Below are 17944 nucleotides of genomic sequence, written 5' to 3'. Positions count from 1 at the left end.
ACGGGCGAAGTTTGAATAAAGGTCTACCAGGCAACATGCAAATGTGACACAAGGCACAATATTGAGGTCCCTCAGAGGGTTTCAAGTCGCATGCAAGTAAAGAGCAATGTACCGGAGAGCTCAGACTGTTCATACTGCTACAGGCTTAACAAATGAGACAACCAAAAGGTTGTCCCTGATTACACAGCAGCTCACCTAGGTAGGTTTTAGACATCAATACAACTAGACTGATTTTCCTCAGCTATAGAGGACGTCGTAACTTCCTATTTTACCTGAAAACAGAATTCTATAGTGTGCGGCTTATGTGCTACATACCTCTCTAACCAGGCAGTCAGAAATGGCTATGTGGAGCATGCATTCATTCTTTCAAAAGCTAAGTCAAGCTGCCTCCATATGACAGATTACGCCACAGCCTACCACAATTATCAAAGCCTGTTCATGAAAAAAATGATACCATCGGATACTTGCTTTCATTTTTTTGTAGGCATTTTCCATCTGCCCACAGCTGTGCACAGCTGAAAACAATCAGACTGCCAATCAATACAAGTTTTCCCAGCAGGTGCTCCATACCCCCTTTCCAACCACACATGAACGCAGCCCACAAATCAGTTGCCACCGCACGAGACCTATGAATTGCTTCGCTCACAAAGCCATCCTTCGGAATTCAACAGCCTCTACAAACGGGCTCAAGCTGACATTCAGATGAAAGCTGTCGCATGCTTTTGTCAGCATCATGCGACGCAGAAAACTGTAGAAGTAGAGGCTTTCAGCTATGACCCTCACTCTCAAAAAACAGATCGCTACGTACAGGACTAGTCAAAGTTTCCAAGCCACACGGTCTCTCTTTAAGCAACATATTTTCGTACTTGTGGTGCACATTAAGCTACCAAGGCCCTCAGGAATGAAGATAAGGCTCTTCCTCACCTTTCACAGGTGTGACCACTGGAGGTGTCGCATATACCTGACTATTAAACTCAAAAACAGAACCTGTAGCCTGGGAACTCTTGAAAAACTGTACATACACCACTTCATTCTGCTACACCAAGAGCTTTTGAGTAGAAATGCAGTTAGCTTGGACACTCTCAATGCAGCTCACCTTCACACACAAAACAAAAAAGAGACGACAAAGAAGAGTCGTGATAAAGAAAATAAAAATGTCCACCATGCTTCCCAAAGCACAGTGGAAACAGACGTTTATTCCAGAGCACAGTTTCTATTATAATACAAATCTCTGCAGTGCGCTCCACCTGCACGTGACAGCTTCCAAGGTGGCCTTCCTTGGGGCTGCTTTAATTGCATATCGGCTAGATCACTTGGCCTTCGTTAAGATCACGACCGCCGATGGAACAAGGCCTGGGCAAGGAGAAAAAAAATAAAAAGGAAAAGAACTGAGGATCAGTTACCTTCACTCCGTTGCTCCGTGAAATTTGTGGTCACTCGCATTATGAGGTGGATCCAACAGTACAGTCCTCCAAACACTTGAGTAGAGCGCTTTGAATGGTGCACTCCATAGAGTACACTGACAACCTATGCTACTGCTTCCTCAAAAGCTTTCTGAGGCATAAGTCAGGCCTCTAGTTTCGTCACGATTCTGCTGAAAACCACAGATATGTGCATTTCTCATGGAATTGCGTTAGTGGGCATGTTCTTTAGCAATGAAACCTCAATACAACGAACTTCGTGGGACCGCCAAGTTTAGTTCATTATGCTGAAATATCGTAATAATGAAATACTCGGAAATCAAAGCTAGCACAGTAAAAGCTCATTAGTTAAAATGTTCGAATTATCGAATGGCCCCGAAACAACTGTCAAGAGCTGCCTGCGTCATGTCAAATTTATTTGGCGAAAGGCTGGGCAATGGCTGCCCAATTTTGAGATGAGAACAGGGCAGCAATGACCACTTTTCACGTTTCCATCAAAGCTTAACTGAATGCATACTGTCGGGAGCATCAAAGCAGAACTGCTCCAATATCCTAACAGCCTCCCGTATCCTTCACGGTGCAACGTGGTGGAGCTCTACAGCTACCACGCCGCACCCATCATAAGAGGCACCGTCGCGTGTGTGGAGGCTTCACCGAAAAAACAGTAAACGGCACGCAACAAGCGCGCAGTTTCAGTACACTAGAAGAATGGAAGCATGCGGACGGCAGCGAAGGAAACGGCTCAGCGCCGCCGAAGCGGTGGGAAAAAAATGGGGAAGAAAACACCAGTGACACACCAATCAGCGCCCGAAACGGTGCTCAGCTGGACTGGACTGGCGGACAGATGCTGGCTGCTCAAGCCGTCGCCTGCGAGCTGGCGCGAAGCTCAGATAAGCAAAACCTAAACTAAGCAGTCCGACCATTCGCGGAGACGGGGCAGTTCGTTGTCATCATGCCTTCTCTAGCGAAAACTGTCATCGCGTGTTCTCAACACGAGCACCAGCAGATCCGATAGTCAAACACCCGTCTATGCACCACGCAAATTTTGGTGGTGCAGTTGAACACACGCGACAGCAAAAGCACAAAGAAAAACGGAGAGGCTAGTGAAGCATAGTGAAGCCTTGTTCACACAACAATACACTTTTTAAAAAAATGCACGCACTTAAAAACGGAAAGCCACGTGGTCTGCTGTTCCGTCAGTCCCACACCCAGCTTCCAGCACGAGACTGGTGATGTTGCACGGCATAAATCGAGCACCTCAGTAGTGTTTTCAGTGCCATTACTCCTGGGCAAGTTCGTAATAACGAGGTGCCTTTATTATGGGTTACTAAAAAATTACGCACACGATTCTGAAATGCTCAGTATTTTGAAATTCGCAGTAGCGAAATATTTTTATACTGAAATTATAGGCATTCAGGCGGGAATTTTTGAAAAGTTCGTAAATCTGAAAAATTCGTTAATGTGGGGATTGTAATAACGAGATTTCACTTTATTTCTTTTCCAAAGCATTGTTGTTGTTACGGACATCAGTAAAAATGACAGAACAATGATGTCATGGCTAATTTACCTTGTTTGCACAAGTATAACATGAGGAGGGAGCTTGAGACCTTGGGAAAAATAAAAATAGAACTAGTATTGTTACATTATAACGACTATAACTGTTCAGGCAAACCATAGCCATCTTCAGTGGTATACTGTTGGCTTTTGAAAAGGACAATATTACTTGTAGTGGCAGAAAATGTTTTTAGTTTCAAGTATTTCTGAGCATCTATTCTGGGTGCTTTGTTTAGTGGCAGTAGGCTTTTTCAGGAGCAAAGGTGAGTGTCAAGCCAGTTCCAAACCCTTGTGGCACTCCATTTCAATTGTGTACATGGTCACCACAGCAGATACAGGACTGTGTACTGGGGCACCATTATTGATGTTGAGGGAATACTTGACACGACCCGACACTAAACTGCGACAGCCACCTCTGGTTTTAATTAAGGTATATTTGGAGCACGTCAGCCCCAGGTCACTCATAAATGATGCCAATACACTACCTAGTGCGCCCTTCATACGATCTAGAAAAGTGTATGGAGAACTGTATAAAGCTTTCACCAAGGAAAGTCAGTTTTCCTTGCTTTGCAAGATTTTCAGTCCCAACTAAAAACTCGGATTCCTTGTTTAACCAATATAACAATGCCTGATTATATTACAGTAAAGCAAGCACTTTTCTAGTCAGCCTCACTCTTGTAACAAATTTCAGTCAGTTGTTGGTGCTGTTTAACCAGGGATTCCCAAAAAGTGGGTTCAAAGGAATCTGGGTTCCCTGGAGTTCTTTTTGGGTTCCCTAAGCACCTAGATCTGCACAAGCATCGATTCCCACGACTCCTTTAGCCAATTTATTTTGGCACTAATCACACTGCAATTTCTTGTCTCAGAATGTTTCACCCTACAGCCAGCCATAATTAATCGAATTTGAACACATTTCATAGGAAGCTCCATCTGCATGCATGCAAGGCAGGGAGGGACAGAACCTAAGACACAGAGGATTCCTCAGGACCTTTCGAAAACATTCGGGGGTTCCCCGAAGTCTAGAAGGATAGTCCAGCTCAAAAGCAAAAACCTATGAGACTGACATCAGAACAGCAGACACAGCACAGCCCCGGAATGTCTCACCCAGTGCGCTGAGTGGCTTCACGTAATCTTCCTCCGTAAACACCTTCCGCGGGAAGTTGGTCATGAGCGTGAAGGGCTGGTCGCCATCTGTCCGGTTGAGCTCCACGTAGAGCCGCACCGCAGCCAGCTCCTCGTTGGCTCCGAACGTTTGCGTCAATGTCTGACCGTTGGTCAGCCGTATCTGTAAAGCACGAATCACTTCCACACTCAAGCACAAAAGCTGTGCGATTACGGCCTTCCCAGTTGTTTGCAAACCACATCTGACAGTCATGCTTTTTTCAGCGCTGAAAAATTGAAAAGACGCAGTCCACTGGCACTGGAAAGCTGGAACTGTTGCAGTAAGGCAACGAAAAAAAGAATAAGGAGAGACAGCATGCCACTGAAGCTCTGTACTGAGGTATAGCCATTACCAAGCTTTAGAAATCATACAGTAGTCTCTGTACGGTCACAATTGATCCAAATTTGTAAAATGCCCTGGCTGGAGTGCACTGTGTACTAACTGAAGAATTTTGGAGTTTTAAGTACTAGTAGAGACATATTACTAGTTAACATTTCATATTTTCCCGCCTTTGATGATGTCACACGTTCGGAGTTTTGCAATGCCACTGCTTTTTCAACGATGCCGGGTTTTCATGTTGATGAGCCATATAATGTTTTCTCAATAACAAACACTTCCATTCCTGGTTTTGGCACACCAATACTAGCACATTTCAGAATAGTGACGAAGCTACTGAAAAATTGGTGAATGAAAACATATAGTCCTCTCCGTAAACTTGTGACAAAACTGCCCATTAAGGTAACATTCTAGCACACTGGAAGTTTTTTTTCGCTATTCCTGGCTTATTCGGCAACATACGAAAACTACTGGTCATGCAGCCTGCAGTGTGCCCTCGTCTTTTCTACGCTGTGGTCTCGTCCAGTCTATTTTTTTTTTCGTTTCTTGCAATCTTACAAGACCACCAAAGCATAAAAAGACGAGGGATGAAGTCACCTTGTCTTGTATTGCCTGGGCTCTTTCTTTACCCTTTAAGTCTTTTTGTGCTGTGCGAACGAGAATGTACAGAAACACAGCAGATTTCTGTCCTTTTAAAAAAAGTGATTTACATTGCAATCCAAACTGCTTTTCTAAGCGTACTTGTTTCTGCCTTTATTTCTTTCCCCAAATAGAGTGATGAGCAAAGGGCGACTCGCCTGAAGCCTGCACTGGTCGTACTCCTTCTTGGGCTCCACAGGTGCAGGAGCAGCAGCAGCAGCGGCAGCGGGCTTCGGCACACTCGCAGCGGGCGCCGCCCCCATGTTGAATTTTTCCCTCCTTTCTTGCTTGTCCCTCTCAATGTCCTCAAGGACTTTCTTCCTATTTGACGCAGAGAAAAGAATGACACAGTAAGAAAGCGAGTACAACAGCACTCTCACTTGTAAGCTAGAATATATTTCTTCATATAAAAAATAGTAAGTCATTCAGAATGTTGGAAGCGGATACCCTAAAATGATCTGGCACTGGGTTCGTGGGACTTACCGCTACAAAAAGAAAAGAGAGCCCCCAACAAGGAAACACTCAGCACAAAAGAGACAAATAGGGGAGTGAAACAGACTTCAAAACTGGCATTGCTCATGCTCTTGGAGAGCTAGTTCTTTTATATTAACACTGAAAATGTAATGACACTACAAATTAGTCTCAACTTCTGTTCCTCATCTAAGCAGCGCAAAGCAGAACTTTTTCATTTGTAACATAGACGACAGCTGCATGGAAGCGGTGTCAAATGCAAGGAAAGAAACCCGGGCTGAAAGAGAGGCTTCTTCCAAACATGCGTCAAGACTTCAGTTACCACGCACATCTCTGTCTAAATGACCATAACATTCTTTACAGCCTCCGTAAGTAAATAAAATATGGTTGTGTTAGAATGCCTGCTTCTTACTGTCTCCTTGGTCCTATGGGGGAATACAGACTAGACTGCGCTTGGTCAGACAAAACATCAGAGACAGTAAGCACAAGAGATGGCTGTGCAAGAGTTGGGGCTCACTTTGCAAGCATGGCTTCCATCTTCTCTCGCTTCTTCTCCTCCGCCAACTTCAGCATCTCTTGCTCTTCAATCCTGAAAAGGCAGGAGCAAAAAAAAAGGAACTTATCACTGCAAGACAAAGTACAGGGGACGATGAAAAGAAATGAGAACAAAGCAGAGCCGATGTACTCTGCTGTTTGCACTTCTTTTCATCACTAATGTACCTTGACGCAAGGGATAGTTTGTACGAATTGAGCACCACAGATGCTCTGCAGTGCTACTCTGCCACACAACTGCCCCTCGTTTTGAAAGCCACCACTGTGGGTTGTTCTGTGGTATTAGATGAGAGAGCATCCAACCACTCCCTGCATACCTTTGCAGTGCTTTTCTCTGCACTGCACAAACCTACACAGTGGTTGTGCACTCATACACCAGGACTGAATGGATAATAGAGAGAAAATCAAAAGGCAAAGGTGTTTCAGCTGCTGTCTCTACATTCTAAACATACATGAAGTCTGACCTATGGACTATGGCCTCAAGTGTTAGCGACGAAGGGGTTATTGACCAATGATAAGCTTCATAGGAAAAGATCTGTCCGATCATTAGTGTAAAGTGAGAGAATATTGGAGCGGACACTTAAGCTCTGTCTTAAGGGTATTACATGATCACTTTAGTGGGTTAATGCCCATATATGCGGCATTGGTAATTCTTGACTTTGCATTCATGGATTCCTTCGAGTCCTCATACCCCTCCTGGCGGAGTGCTGTAGTGGTGCAGCAAGTGATTGCCCTGCGATGGCAGTTGTTGCCATCGTTGGAATTTGTGCAACCCAGGTTGCTCCTGCTGGGCAGCTTATTGCAACCAATCATTAAACTTAACTGCCACCTGCCAAGGTGGTCAGTTTGCTCACGATCCGATGGGCATGTTGTGATGACACCACAAGGTCACGTTACCTAGGCTGACCACCTAGGTTGCTTCTCCGGGATTTTTTGCTCACAATGCCGACAATGTTGACATCAAATTTTCTGCACAACAGGAGCCTTTATCGTGTTCAAAATAGATAAAGTACCGCAATTAACAGATGTCAAGCCGCGTGCGCACCAGGATGCAACCGCATGAGAGACATGCAGGCCACATGACGGCAGCGCATCCAACACCAACACTTGGTGACCGCCTCGTGTCATCATTGTTCATATCACCAATTGCAAGCTCATCTACTGCCATACCAGAAATTGGTGCATATTAACAAATAGCACGAGTGACCCGGAGCCTGTTTGGCGAATTTGGGCTCCCACATCAAGGCTGCTGTGTTGTGATCATCACGGACTCCCGAAAAGCATGTGAACATTACTTGGCAGGGGAGATCTCCCCCTTAGCTGCTTGTATTCTACGACGGACTGCCACTGATCCAACACCCAAACGAATCATTTGGGCTCCTGGCCACCAGGGCTTACGAGGTAATGAGGCCGCTGACGCGGCTGCCCGAGCGCTTACTCACCGGGCTCCTCATCCCAGCTCTTCTGGCTCTGAGACTAACCAGCCGCTGCTGCGATTCAGGGAAATATTAACACATTATAGCGACAACCACCGCCTTTTCCCGGCCCCTGCAAAAGGGCTGAGTAAGACGGAGGAGCGAACTTTAAGGCGCCTGCAGACAGGTACTCTACTCTGTCCTGCAATAATAAAACATTACAATCCTAGCACGGATGGGCGATGCCCACACTGTGGGGAGACCTGTGATATCTTCCATATGGTGTGGGCATGTACTCAAAAGCCCCACCTCCCCCCTTCCCCTACCCCTTCCAGAGAGGCATGGGAGACTGCCCTCCGCAACTGCTCCTCGCTCGAGTCCCAAAGGGCTCTGGTGAAACGGGCGAGAGACAGGGCCTCGTCATGCGGTGTCCCGGACTAGGGACGCCGACCATGTAGCGGGGCCACTCTGTGGCTCCCAAACTCTTTTTCACAAAATAAAAGTTTTCACCACCACCACCCACATCAAGGCTGCTGTGCTCCCCCCCAGTTGCGGCAAGGCAAGAACTGGGCTTACAAGGAATACGTCGCACATCACCACGGTCAGTTAACTTTCACAGTCCCATAAGACAGGCGCATATACCCTCCTCTGGAGGTGTTAGCATGTCAATGGGTGGGGCTATGTAAACCAGAGAGTAGTGTTGCGTTATCTTTTCACTGTTGTAATTTCCCCCAGGAAAACAACTGCCCTAGGCATCATAAGAGCACATAAAAGTGTTCTGTGTTGTACAAAGAACTGCCATTTTCATTTCTGCCATGAGAATAAATCATTTTTAGGGTTTCTGATCCTCAGCCCATTTTTGCCTCGGCGACCACCTCTCAATGTCAGAGTCTCAAAAGGTCCGAAGTCTCACCTGGTCAACGCTACCATTGCGGTCAACACCCGCAGAAGGCCTAATGCAACACCCTTTATGAACAGTGCTGTTGCACTTCCACTTGCAATAGCCCAGTGAATACAACATTATCAGGTCGCACATGCTCGTTAGCAACACAGCGTCCACATCTCGAAGCTTGAGGCAAGACTCATGTGCTTCCCGACTTGCACTCGGCTACGCAGAGCCAGTGCTCTGTAACAATGGCAAAAACGACTGGAAACTCTGCTTTTTCCACAAAAGTCTCCTGCAATGTAGTTCAGGGGCCATTTTCACAAAGACTATCGAACATAAGATTTGTTCGTAATTTGCGAGCATCCATCACAAAGACTGTCGAACGTTAAGACTTGCTCACAATTAGTGGGCGACCAAGCATTTGGCTAAAAATGATGCAGCAAAAGTATTAGCCAGCAATCAAACTGAGGTGAAAAAATTTTTGCTGACCTGGTGCCCTATCTCAATTTTCTCTCTAATTTTTGAAAACAAAATGTTTACTGCCTAATTCCAAAACCGAGGGCACTTTTTCTTTCTCAAATATTGATATTCCATTTGAAAACTTCACTACTGCACACCAATAAAGTCAAGACACAGTTAGTTAGTTATATATGGGGTTTTATGGCGCATAAGCAACTATGGCTATCATGCGTCAAACACAAGGTTAGGTGATGTTATGTTAAGTGTATAGAGGTTACATTATAATAGATTTAAAACATTCGCTTTCTTTAGAAACTTACAAACAAGTGAAAACTCGACAAGTGTTTGCTCGCCTAAAAGCAATGCGGGATGAAATGGAATGTGGTCATTGTAAAATGGCGTAAAAAATTTTTTTCCAAGTTCTTCGAGATGCGAACAAGAAATTAAGATGTGATTTACTGTGAGCTCCTCACCACACATTTCACACACAGGTTTTGTCTTTTTTTGTTAATAAGAAGTTATGGGTGATGTGTGTGTGACCTATGCGTAAACGACATAAAATTACTTCAATAAAACGCTCTTTATGGCGGCATGATTTCCATTCTTTTAAAATGGGCTTTATGGTATGCAGCTTGTTGTTTCCTTGATTTTCCCAGAAAGTCAAGACACAAGTTAAGCTCTTCCACCAACCAGCTACGTGACCAACAGACACCTTAACCATAGTCTCCTCTAGGCAGACAGCACAATTCAAAAAAAGTAATTCGGGATACACTGAATATAGAAAAAAGCTCACTTCTGCCGGCTGGTAGCAATCTCCTGGCCAAACTTCCGGCGCTCTTTCTCGCGCTCAATGGCTTCCTTCTTCTCCTTCTCTTCCCGCTCTTGCCGCCGCTGGCGGATCTTCTCCTCAAGCCTGCACAGCAACGGAGTCGGCAAATTAAGTCGCAACCACCAGCAATCATGCATGATAAAGCCAGTACAGTAAAAACCCCGTTAATTAGGAATAGGTCGCCGGAGTGCCACTAACACCAATGTAATTCGATGACATTGGAAGCTCGTTTATTCAGATGCCCTGGAGCTGGCACCGGTTAATTAGGAAAGGCTCCAAAGCGGCACCACCGCGTCAAGTGTGAATTTCTTGACAAGTGATCGTCCAAGTTTTCGTCCCCAGCCTGAAGTGCATATTACATTGTTTCCCGCGCCCCTCAGACATGCACCATCTGGCCGTGCCAATGGCATGCATGTTGCGCCATTAATAAACCAAAAGAAAACCAAGCCGCGTAGTTTCGTTCTCGGAGCCTTGCTGCCAGCTTATGGTGACGCGGCAATCATACATGCACATCAGCCAGCCAGCCAATCTTTTTTTTTATTTTTCGAAGGCATGTTGCCGCTCCAGTGCCAATGCGTACTTCAGTCCGCGTGGTATTCCCGTTATTCGAGAGCGCCAAAACTCCACACTCATCACACGCTGTTCAATAGAGTACATTGTTGGGCGAGTCGGTCAATCATAATCAAAGAAAGGTACTGTGCACATACAAATAAAGATAAATGTGCACACTGCACTTGCTGTATACCCTTCTCATCCTTGTTTGTATGAGTGCAGTGCCCTTTGTTGAACATGCTGTTCATTGTTTGTGTGGATGTGGCATCACATCCACATTCCCTATATGTGATGCCACATGTGGAGAAGCTCCAGTGCTACTGTGTCACACACTGAAAGAAGTTACCACTACATACAAAGTGATTTTTGGCATTTTATACTTCGACCTTCGGATGATACACTTTGTACCCTCCTGTTACCGACAACAACAAACCCTGCTGCTTCCTAACAACAATCATGTCAAATCCACAAGTGGTGGTGGTGGTGAAACTTTAAAACCAGTGGAAACAGAGGAGCAACCCGAAGCCGCCCCACGCTTAAATGACGGCTGCTATCTCTTGGGCAGCGGCGGCATCTTCAGCCAGCTGAAGGATCTTGATCTGTGTCCCCGGGTCAAATGGCAGCATTTCACATGTGCACCATTACAAAAGAGCCTCTCTTCCCTCTGTTCCTACACTGTAATTGTATAACCACTAACTGATACCAATACCAGGAGAGACGGCAGATGGAATACCTTGTTACAAGTTACCAGCCAATAATTAAACCTGACTTTACTATACTAGTTCAGGCTTCTTTTTCTTGTGTTAAACCAGAACAAGCCAGGGACAAACGAAAACCTACTTCTTTGCTTGCTCCTGCTTCTCTTCTTCAGTCAGGGGCTTGATTTCCTCCACAGACTCCGAGAAGCTTTGGTGGCCGGACTTGACAGCGTGGAACTCCACTTCGGGTGCAGTTCGGAAGAGTTTCCCACACCTTGGGAACAGCAGAGCACACGTCACGCATTGCGTGCAAGAGCACATCCCAACAGATCACAAGAGAGCTTCACTTGGAAACACTCTAAGACAAAAGAAACTTAATTTTAATGAAAGCATTCATCAGGCATTCTCATGAGAAACATTTCATCAGAATCATTCCAGGCAAACAATACTGCCCAACTTTGTATAAAACAGCATGCATTCTTTGAGGAGGTTTCTCCCTTTAATTACAACCAAACGATCTGGGCCACCAAACATCCACAGGGCTCTTTGACAATGTTGGCAACAATGCTTTCATACACTGTACACAGTCACAATGGGGGGAGCTGGAGTGAGCCATCAAACATTTGTCAGGGAAGACGGTGGCTGGTATGGATGGTATCCCTACAGTACTGTTAAAAGCGAGTGGGAAAAGGAGCACGGCCACTTATGCTGGAAGCCCTAAATGACGTTGTGCAGACAGGGAAAGTGCCTGCAAGCTGGAGATGCTCCCGGATCCGGCTCATCTGGAAAAAGGGGACCGACAAATATACCTTCCAGAGAGTTACCGCCCCATCACAGGCTGTCCTGTCACGTTCTGCGGACACGCCTGCAGAGCTGGGCAGAGGGTACACAGATCCTGGGAGAGCTCCAGAATGGCTTCCGCTGAAACCGCTATCTCGAAGACAACCTCTTTGTGATCACTCAGGTGATAGAAATTGTGGCAAAGGAAAAACGCCCTCAAGCTCTTGCTCTTCTACACATCACGCAGCCATATGACTCCGTGGAACGTGCAGGACTGTGGACTGCCCTCCAGGCCCTTGATATACCAGGGGAGCTCCTGTGACTGCTGCGGGCCCTCTATGCAGACACCCAGGCCATCATCCACTGGAGAAGTGAGCTCATCAACCCAGCAGAGGAGTCCAAGGGACTGTGCCAAGGCTGTCCAATGTCCCCACTTCTTTTCATGTTGTATGTGTGTGGGATGGAACGGCGAGTCACAGAAAGTGGGCTGGGTTTTGATCTCAGTCACATGGAGGGAGGCATCAACGTAATGCGACGTCTGCCAGCACTCTTCTATGCGGACAACATTGCCCTGCTGGCGAGAGGCCCAGGGGAGCTCCAGTCATTGCTGGACCTATGTGCAGAAGAGGGAACTGCGCTGGGGATGGGTTCCAACACAAAGAAATCGGTGGCCCTGCTCTTCCCCAATGAAGTGGCAACACAGAGCTTACCACTCCGCCTCCAGGGAGGCTGCATTGAATGGGCTGAGAGGTACCGATACCTGGGGGTTGAAATTGTGGCACAGCCAAATTACGCCCAGCGATACGATGAGCAGCTCAGAATGAAGGCTACAGCGCGGCGATCGTTCCTGGTGTAGCACGCGCTGTGGGCCTTCAGCCGCTTTGAAGTTGCCCGGCATTTGTGGAAGACGGTGGCCATGCCAGCCCTGACGTTCGCCACCGCGGTCATCTGTGCGTCAGCGGTGACAAGACGGGTCCTCAAGACCAAGCAATGAGCAGCAGGCCACCCCGCCCTGGGAGTACATCGATACACCCCAAACGACGCCGTACAGGGAGAGCTCGGCTGGTCATCATTCGAGGCACGAGAGGCGGTCGCAAAGCTCATGTACGAGAGATGCCTCTCCCAAACACCAGAAGAACGCTCGGCCAGGACGATGTCCAAGCAAGTCCACTACCACTGTTTGAACATGAAATGGGTCTCGTGCAACAAGAAGCTCATGGACCGATATGGTGAGGAGGCTGCCCGACTCGCAGTGACACCTCGGCCTAACCAGCGACGAAAGGTTCAAGACCTGGTGGCAGGCATAGAGCTACAGACATGGCAGCGGTTAGCTATGGAGAAACCGGCACTGGCAATGTACTGCATCTGCAAGACCACTATCAAAAAGGAGGTGATATATGACAACTCCCAGGGCAGTGGGCTCCTGTGCGAGGCCCGCAGTAGAGTACCGCAAACATGCCTTGTGCGCGCAAAGTTCATGGCTGGTCTCTACACAACCTATCAACGCTGCCGCAGGGCCAAGGAGTCTGTACGAAACATCGTGCTGGATTTCCCCTACCTGTGCCCCATCCCCCCAATCGTCCCACACAACTTGCACAGGCAATGCAAGAATCCCTGATGCTACCGATGCCATGCCGGCCTGTGATGGGCTCACGATAGCAATGGGATTTCGTGGGGAGAATGAGCACCTCCAATGAAAGGCAGTGGAAGCCACCAAGCTAAGGCTGGAACACTGGTGGCGTACCCAAGAGGAATCTAGCACAACTGAGGGTTGCTAATTGGGCTGACCTAGAAGAGTGAAAGTTTTCCTTTCATTTTTATTTTTTTTTTCTTAGACACTTCGGCTCGATCCGAACTTTCATACATAGCCCGTTGCAAAGGAAGGGCCACAAACATCATCATCAACATGATCATCATCATCATCACACCTAATGAACCGGCCACAGTGCTACACAGAGTACAATGTCCACAGCTGCTTCTTTCGAGTCTATTTCGAATTCTTGCAGCAGTGTCTAGATAATGTGCTTCCAGGTCAACAAGCTTATATTAAAAACATAGAAGTAATTTTACAATAGAAATGTAGCTGAGGAGAGACACCTTGCAATGGTAGGCACACTCTCACAGTGCTCAATTATCACCTCTTTCTCCTAGGTGTATGCACAAACTATACGTGCAAGCCATGTGACGATGGAAACGAATATTCTAATAGAATGCTAGACGTTTAAAAAAAAAATTCCCATATCCACACTGGACAGTCATTAACCCAATTTGTGACACCTACACCTCCCCACCGTGGTCATCTGACCATGCTACGCAATTCCAAACCATCCTTGTTAGCGTTCTGAGAAACTTTATACTCTATTGGGGCAGACTTCAGTTAACTGACCAAACGAAGTGATGGAATGTGTGTAACTAAGGAGACAGGGAGACTGTCTTAAAGCACAATAAGGATATGAGTGTACACTGCCCTGCCGAGTACGGCACCTTCACTCAACTGCCTTGCTTCCCAGTTTTTCAATGCAACCACAACTACTGTTTACATTAAGGAACAAGCTCTGGTATGTCTAATTCTATTCAAAACACTCACTGTAGTCACCATAAAAGTGAACCAAGTCAGAACAGAACAAGAGAGAACGCAAATGTTGTATCACAATGCTGCAATGCAATTACCATCTCAAGCAGAGAAATTCTTGCCAGTGGTTATTGTACTCCCAAATTCATGGGTCTAACATAGCAGGGATGAGTAGACATATCACCAAAACCTATTCAGAATAACAGATCATAGCTGAATATAAAGGTAAGCATGCATCCGCATGCTATCAACTTTCACTCACTCGTCACACTTGAGACTCTTGGCAGCTGCATCAGATGTGTGTTCCTTGGATTCTGTACTGCTTTGCTGCATGTGGTCCTTGTTGTCTGCAGTGTTGCCTGCAGCCTCTGAGGTGAATCAGTGCAAAGAATTACACGGGGCGAGCTTAAAAAGCTGACCAATAAAAACACGGAAGTTACATCACATTGGCCAATTCGTTAACTTTAATTAGTTCCACAGCAGGCAATGCTGCATTAACATATGAGAAGATGAGTCCTAAGGCGAACATTTCACAACATTTTCATTCATGACAAAACTATTGAAACTTTCCTCCTTCATTAAATCTAAAACTTGGGCAAATGTTCTCGTAGTGCTGCACGTTCCCATTCTGCAATGAGTACAGTGTGAGCGGATTTATTTACAGCACTCGAGAGATACAGTACAGAGAAAGGAAAGTGAAATTTTAAAGCGGGTACTGAGTTTTAATGACCATACTTGCACCTCAGTGCAGCCATATAGACATGCAAACCATGCAGAAACAAGTATTTTGCCTCTAGCAACGCAGCTGCATTATAATTTTGCTTCCTTTACTTTACAGCACACTGCTTGAGTGGTCTAGACAAGCATACTCCCGTCTGCACAATTTCAGCCTGGGTACTGATACAGCCAGAGCTCTTCTGAACAAGTAACACTGCCAATGCCAAAACTTGGCACTAGTCTAGTCCAAAACTCAGAGGCTAGCAAATTGTCATGCCACCAGTGGCAGTCACAGGAACTGCTCAAAACAAAAAGAAATAGCCAACTTCGCGGATCACAGGTGGAGCCATCTGCTAATCTCCCACATATGCCATGCTATTCTGTATATGCCTTTCCTTTTCCTTCATTTCTCTGTTCTCAAATCAGATTATTTATGAATGTTCATCCATTAGAAAGATGGTTTGTGGGTTTATGGGGTTTTTAACGTCCCAAAGCGACTAAGGCTATGAGAGACGCCGTAGTGAAGGGCTCCGGAAATTTCGGCCACCTGGGGTTCTTTAACGTGCACTGACATCGCACAGCACACGGGTCTCTAGAATCTCGCCTCCATCGAAATTCGACCGCCGCGGCCGGGATCGAACCCGCGTCTTTCGGGTCAGCAGCCGAGCCAGAGCCTTAACCACTGTGCCACCGCGGCGGCCCATTAGAAAGAGTGTGACCAACAAATTTTCACCATTTGAAAAAGCTGGATACAGGCTAGTAACATTTGATGCTCAAAGTTCTTGCCGTGCACACGGCATTCATGGACGCAGGAACACAATAAATCCTCAACACTGCACAGACTCAGGTGCGTCCCAGTTCTTCATCTCGCTTTTGCCATTTATCCTTTTCTTTCATATCTCACCGTAAGGCTGACTTGACCAGAAACCTGAACCTTTTTCATTAGGTCCTTTATCGCCTCTCATGTAGTAAACTGACACTTGTCAGTTGCACTTCAGTGATGGTAACTTGTGTTACGGTGTCCGTGCATAACATGTATTTTAAAATTGCACAAGAAGTTTAACCTTATCATCACCATTGAGAAAATGTCATGTTTTTTGAGCCTGTTCCGCAAATTGTTTGATTACAGAGCATTAAGCACCAACAAGATAGCCTATCCCTATGCCAAGGTTCCACAGTTAATTGGCTTGGGAATACAAAGTTACCACATTCATAGATTGGCGGCAACAGGGCAATGCCATGACCTTCTTGCTCTTCTCATATCACACCTCCCACTCTTTTTCTTGGGGGGCATACTGAGGACAAATCGTTCACTTCTCTGGCATCTGATACTGGGGCTCTGAAGGCAAGAGTGCCAGCCATTTGAGTACACTAATGACGAATGCCGTAGAGGAGGGTTCCAGGTTGATTTCTTGAACATGACTGGCAGAACAACATAAAGCAACCAGAAAAATAAAAAATCGGCTCTGTGAGCACTCAAATGACAGTTCTCCATTTTCAGATGCAACAGAAGTGCCCAATACAAGCCTCCTGAATGCCACACAAGAAACAGGAATGCCTGGAAGTTGTGCCTCTGTCCTGTTTTGTGTTTTTCCCCGTATTCGTCCTTCTAGCCCACAACATTTTTTCAAAGCCATGTACCAACTAGCCACCAAAAAGTTCTACCCTTCAGCAACATTCACTGTGCTGACGTTGACTTACACGTCAGGCAAGCGCTTTTCCCTACTCATATGACAGACATGCAGTTTCTTCTACCATACACAGCCACACTCGTTCACCGACGCAATTACGCAGTTACAGATTAAACGCGGCACGCCTACCACAAGCTCCGGCAACACTGCCATAGACTACTCTGGCGACCAGGACGATCGCCGAAAGCATGCTACAAATCACAGCGCTCACCAAGCTCCTCCGCGACGAACAGTCTAGAGCACGTGCAGTGTTCCACGGCACATGCGCGCGTGCCAGCGAAATGAACGTGCACATCACGTTCGTCAATGGTACAGCGAGTGTTATTCTAGACTTTTGATGCGCGCTTTTTTAGGCGCCAACAGCAGGGGTTATTAGGCCATAGCTATATGAATTTTTACCTGAGGCACCACTCGCTGCAGGTGCAGGCGGGGTGGAGACTTTTGGAGCAGGCTCAGAGACATCCATTGGTTCGTCAGCATGCGCTAGGAGCCTTCATACAGATGAAGAACAAAAAAAAAAGCAGAATATACCGGTAAAAAATGACACCTCAACCGCTCTACAAAGACTAAAACGTAAAGTATCGGTTTGTGTACAAAAATGAAACACACCATTCCATAGCGGCTTCCACGCTCTCGTCTCCACACACCTCAATCGCCTTTTTGCTAGAAAATCGACAAAAAGAAAGAGAGAAGTAAGTAAACAGGAGTAAATGCCGACGAGAGGTCATAAAACAATCTAAATGAGCTCTCATGACAAACAAAAACAGACATGCCGACTGTGTACTTACGCTCTCTCCGCACTGAACCCCATTTCTTCGAGGATTTGCACGACGGACGACATGATGAAGGCTTTGTTTTGCTCGGGCCCTACACCGTCGGATTTGCAAAGGCACAACGAGATATACAAAACCACCAACGCGAAATTATTTCATCGGTTAACGACACACGGCAAACTCCTCGCCTCAAAAGGGGGCTTGACGCTGAGCTGTTGCGCTGCCAATGCCGCTGCCTCTTCCATCTCCTTCCCGTGTCTATAAAATCATTCCGGCGTTGAAGCCATGACATTATGCATACAGGTAGAGTCTTGTATTCAACTAATCAATATATTATTTACCATTCCCATTTCAGCTGCTTCAGATGCAATTGTGCTTTTTTTTTTTTTGTCAGAGAACAAATACTAGTTTCGGTTCTTGTTTCGTAGCGTGGGCTA

At 46.3% G+C, this 17944-nt stretch overlaps 1 protein-coding gene across 1 annotated transcript; it reads right to left on the bottom strand.

Annotated features, from left to right (window-relative positions):
• Positions 1-1140: 1140 nt before the first annotated feature.
• LOC149332703 (UBX domain-containing protein 1-like) lies at positions 1141-17742 on the bottom strand. Its single transcript, XM_089558290.1, has 10 exons — positions 17523-17742; positions 17344-17397; positions 17139-17225; positions 14589-14699; positions 11117-11248; positions 9689-9808; positions 6101-6172; positions 5271-5433; positions 4080-4260; positions 1141-1353 (listed from the first exon to the last, which is right to left on the bottom strand). The coding sequence occupies exons 1-10, from the start codon at positions 17573-17575 to the stop codon at positions 1310-1312; spliced, it is 1017 nt and encodes a 338-aa protein (XP_089414416.1). The 5' UTR covers positions 17576-17742; the 3' UTR covers positions 1141-1309.
• Between the last annotated feature and the right edge of the window lie 202 nt (positions 17743-17944).

Source organism: Amblyomma mixtum, chromosome 8, assembly GCF_055824585.1.
Source record: "Amblyomma mixtum isolate Tamu chromosome 8, ASM5582458v1, whole genome shotgun sequence".
In the NCBI taxonomy this organism is placed as follows: Eukaryota; Metazoa; Arthropoda; class Arachnida; order Ixodida; family Ixodidae; genus Amblyomma; species Amblyomma mixtum.
This window is presented reverse-complemented; position numbering and strand designations above follow the sequence as displayed.

What these genes read in the sequence shown, in the direction of transcription:
- LOC149332703 (XM_089558290.1), bottom strand. Translation starts at nt 17,575, where the DNA reads ATGTCGTCCGTCGTGCAAATCCTCGAAGAAATGGGGTTCAGTGCGGAG. An exon ending in AAGCAGGAGCAAGCAAAGAA is followed by an intron (nt 9,809 to 11,116) that starts GTAGGTTTTCGT and finishes GTTGCTGTGCAG; the next exon opens with GCTTGAGGAGAAGATCCGCC. An exon ending in ATGGAAGCCATGCTTGCAAA is followed by an intron (nt 5,434 to 6,100) that starts GTGAGCCCCAAC and finishes TGCGTCAAATAG; the next exon opens with GAAGAAAGTCCTTGAGGACA.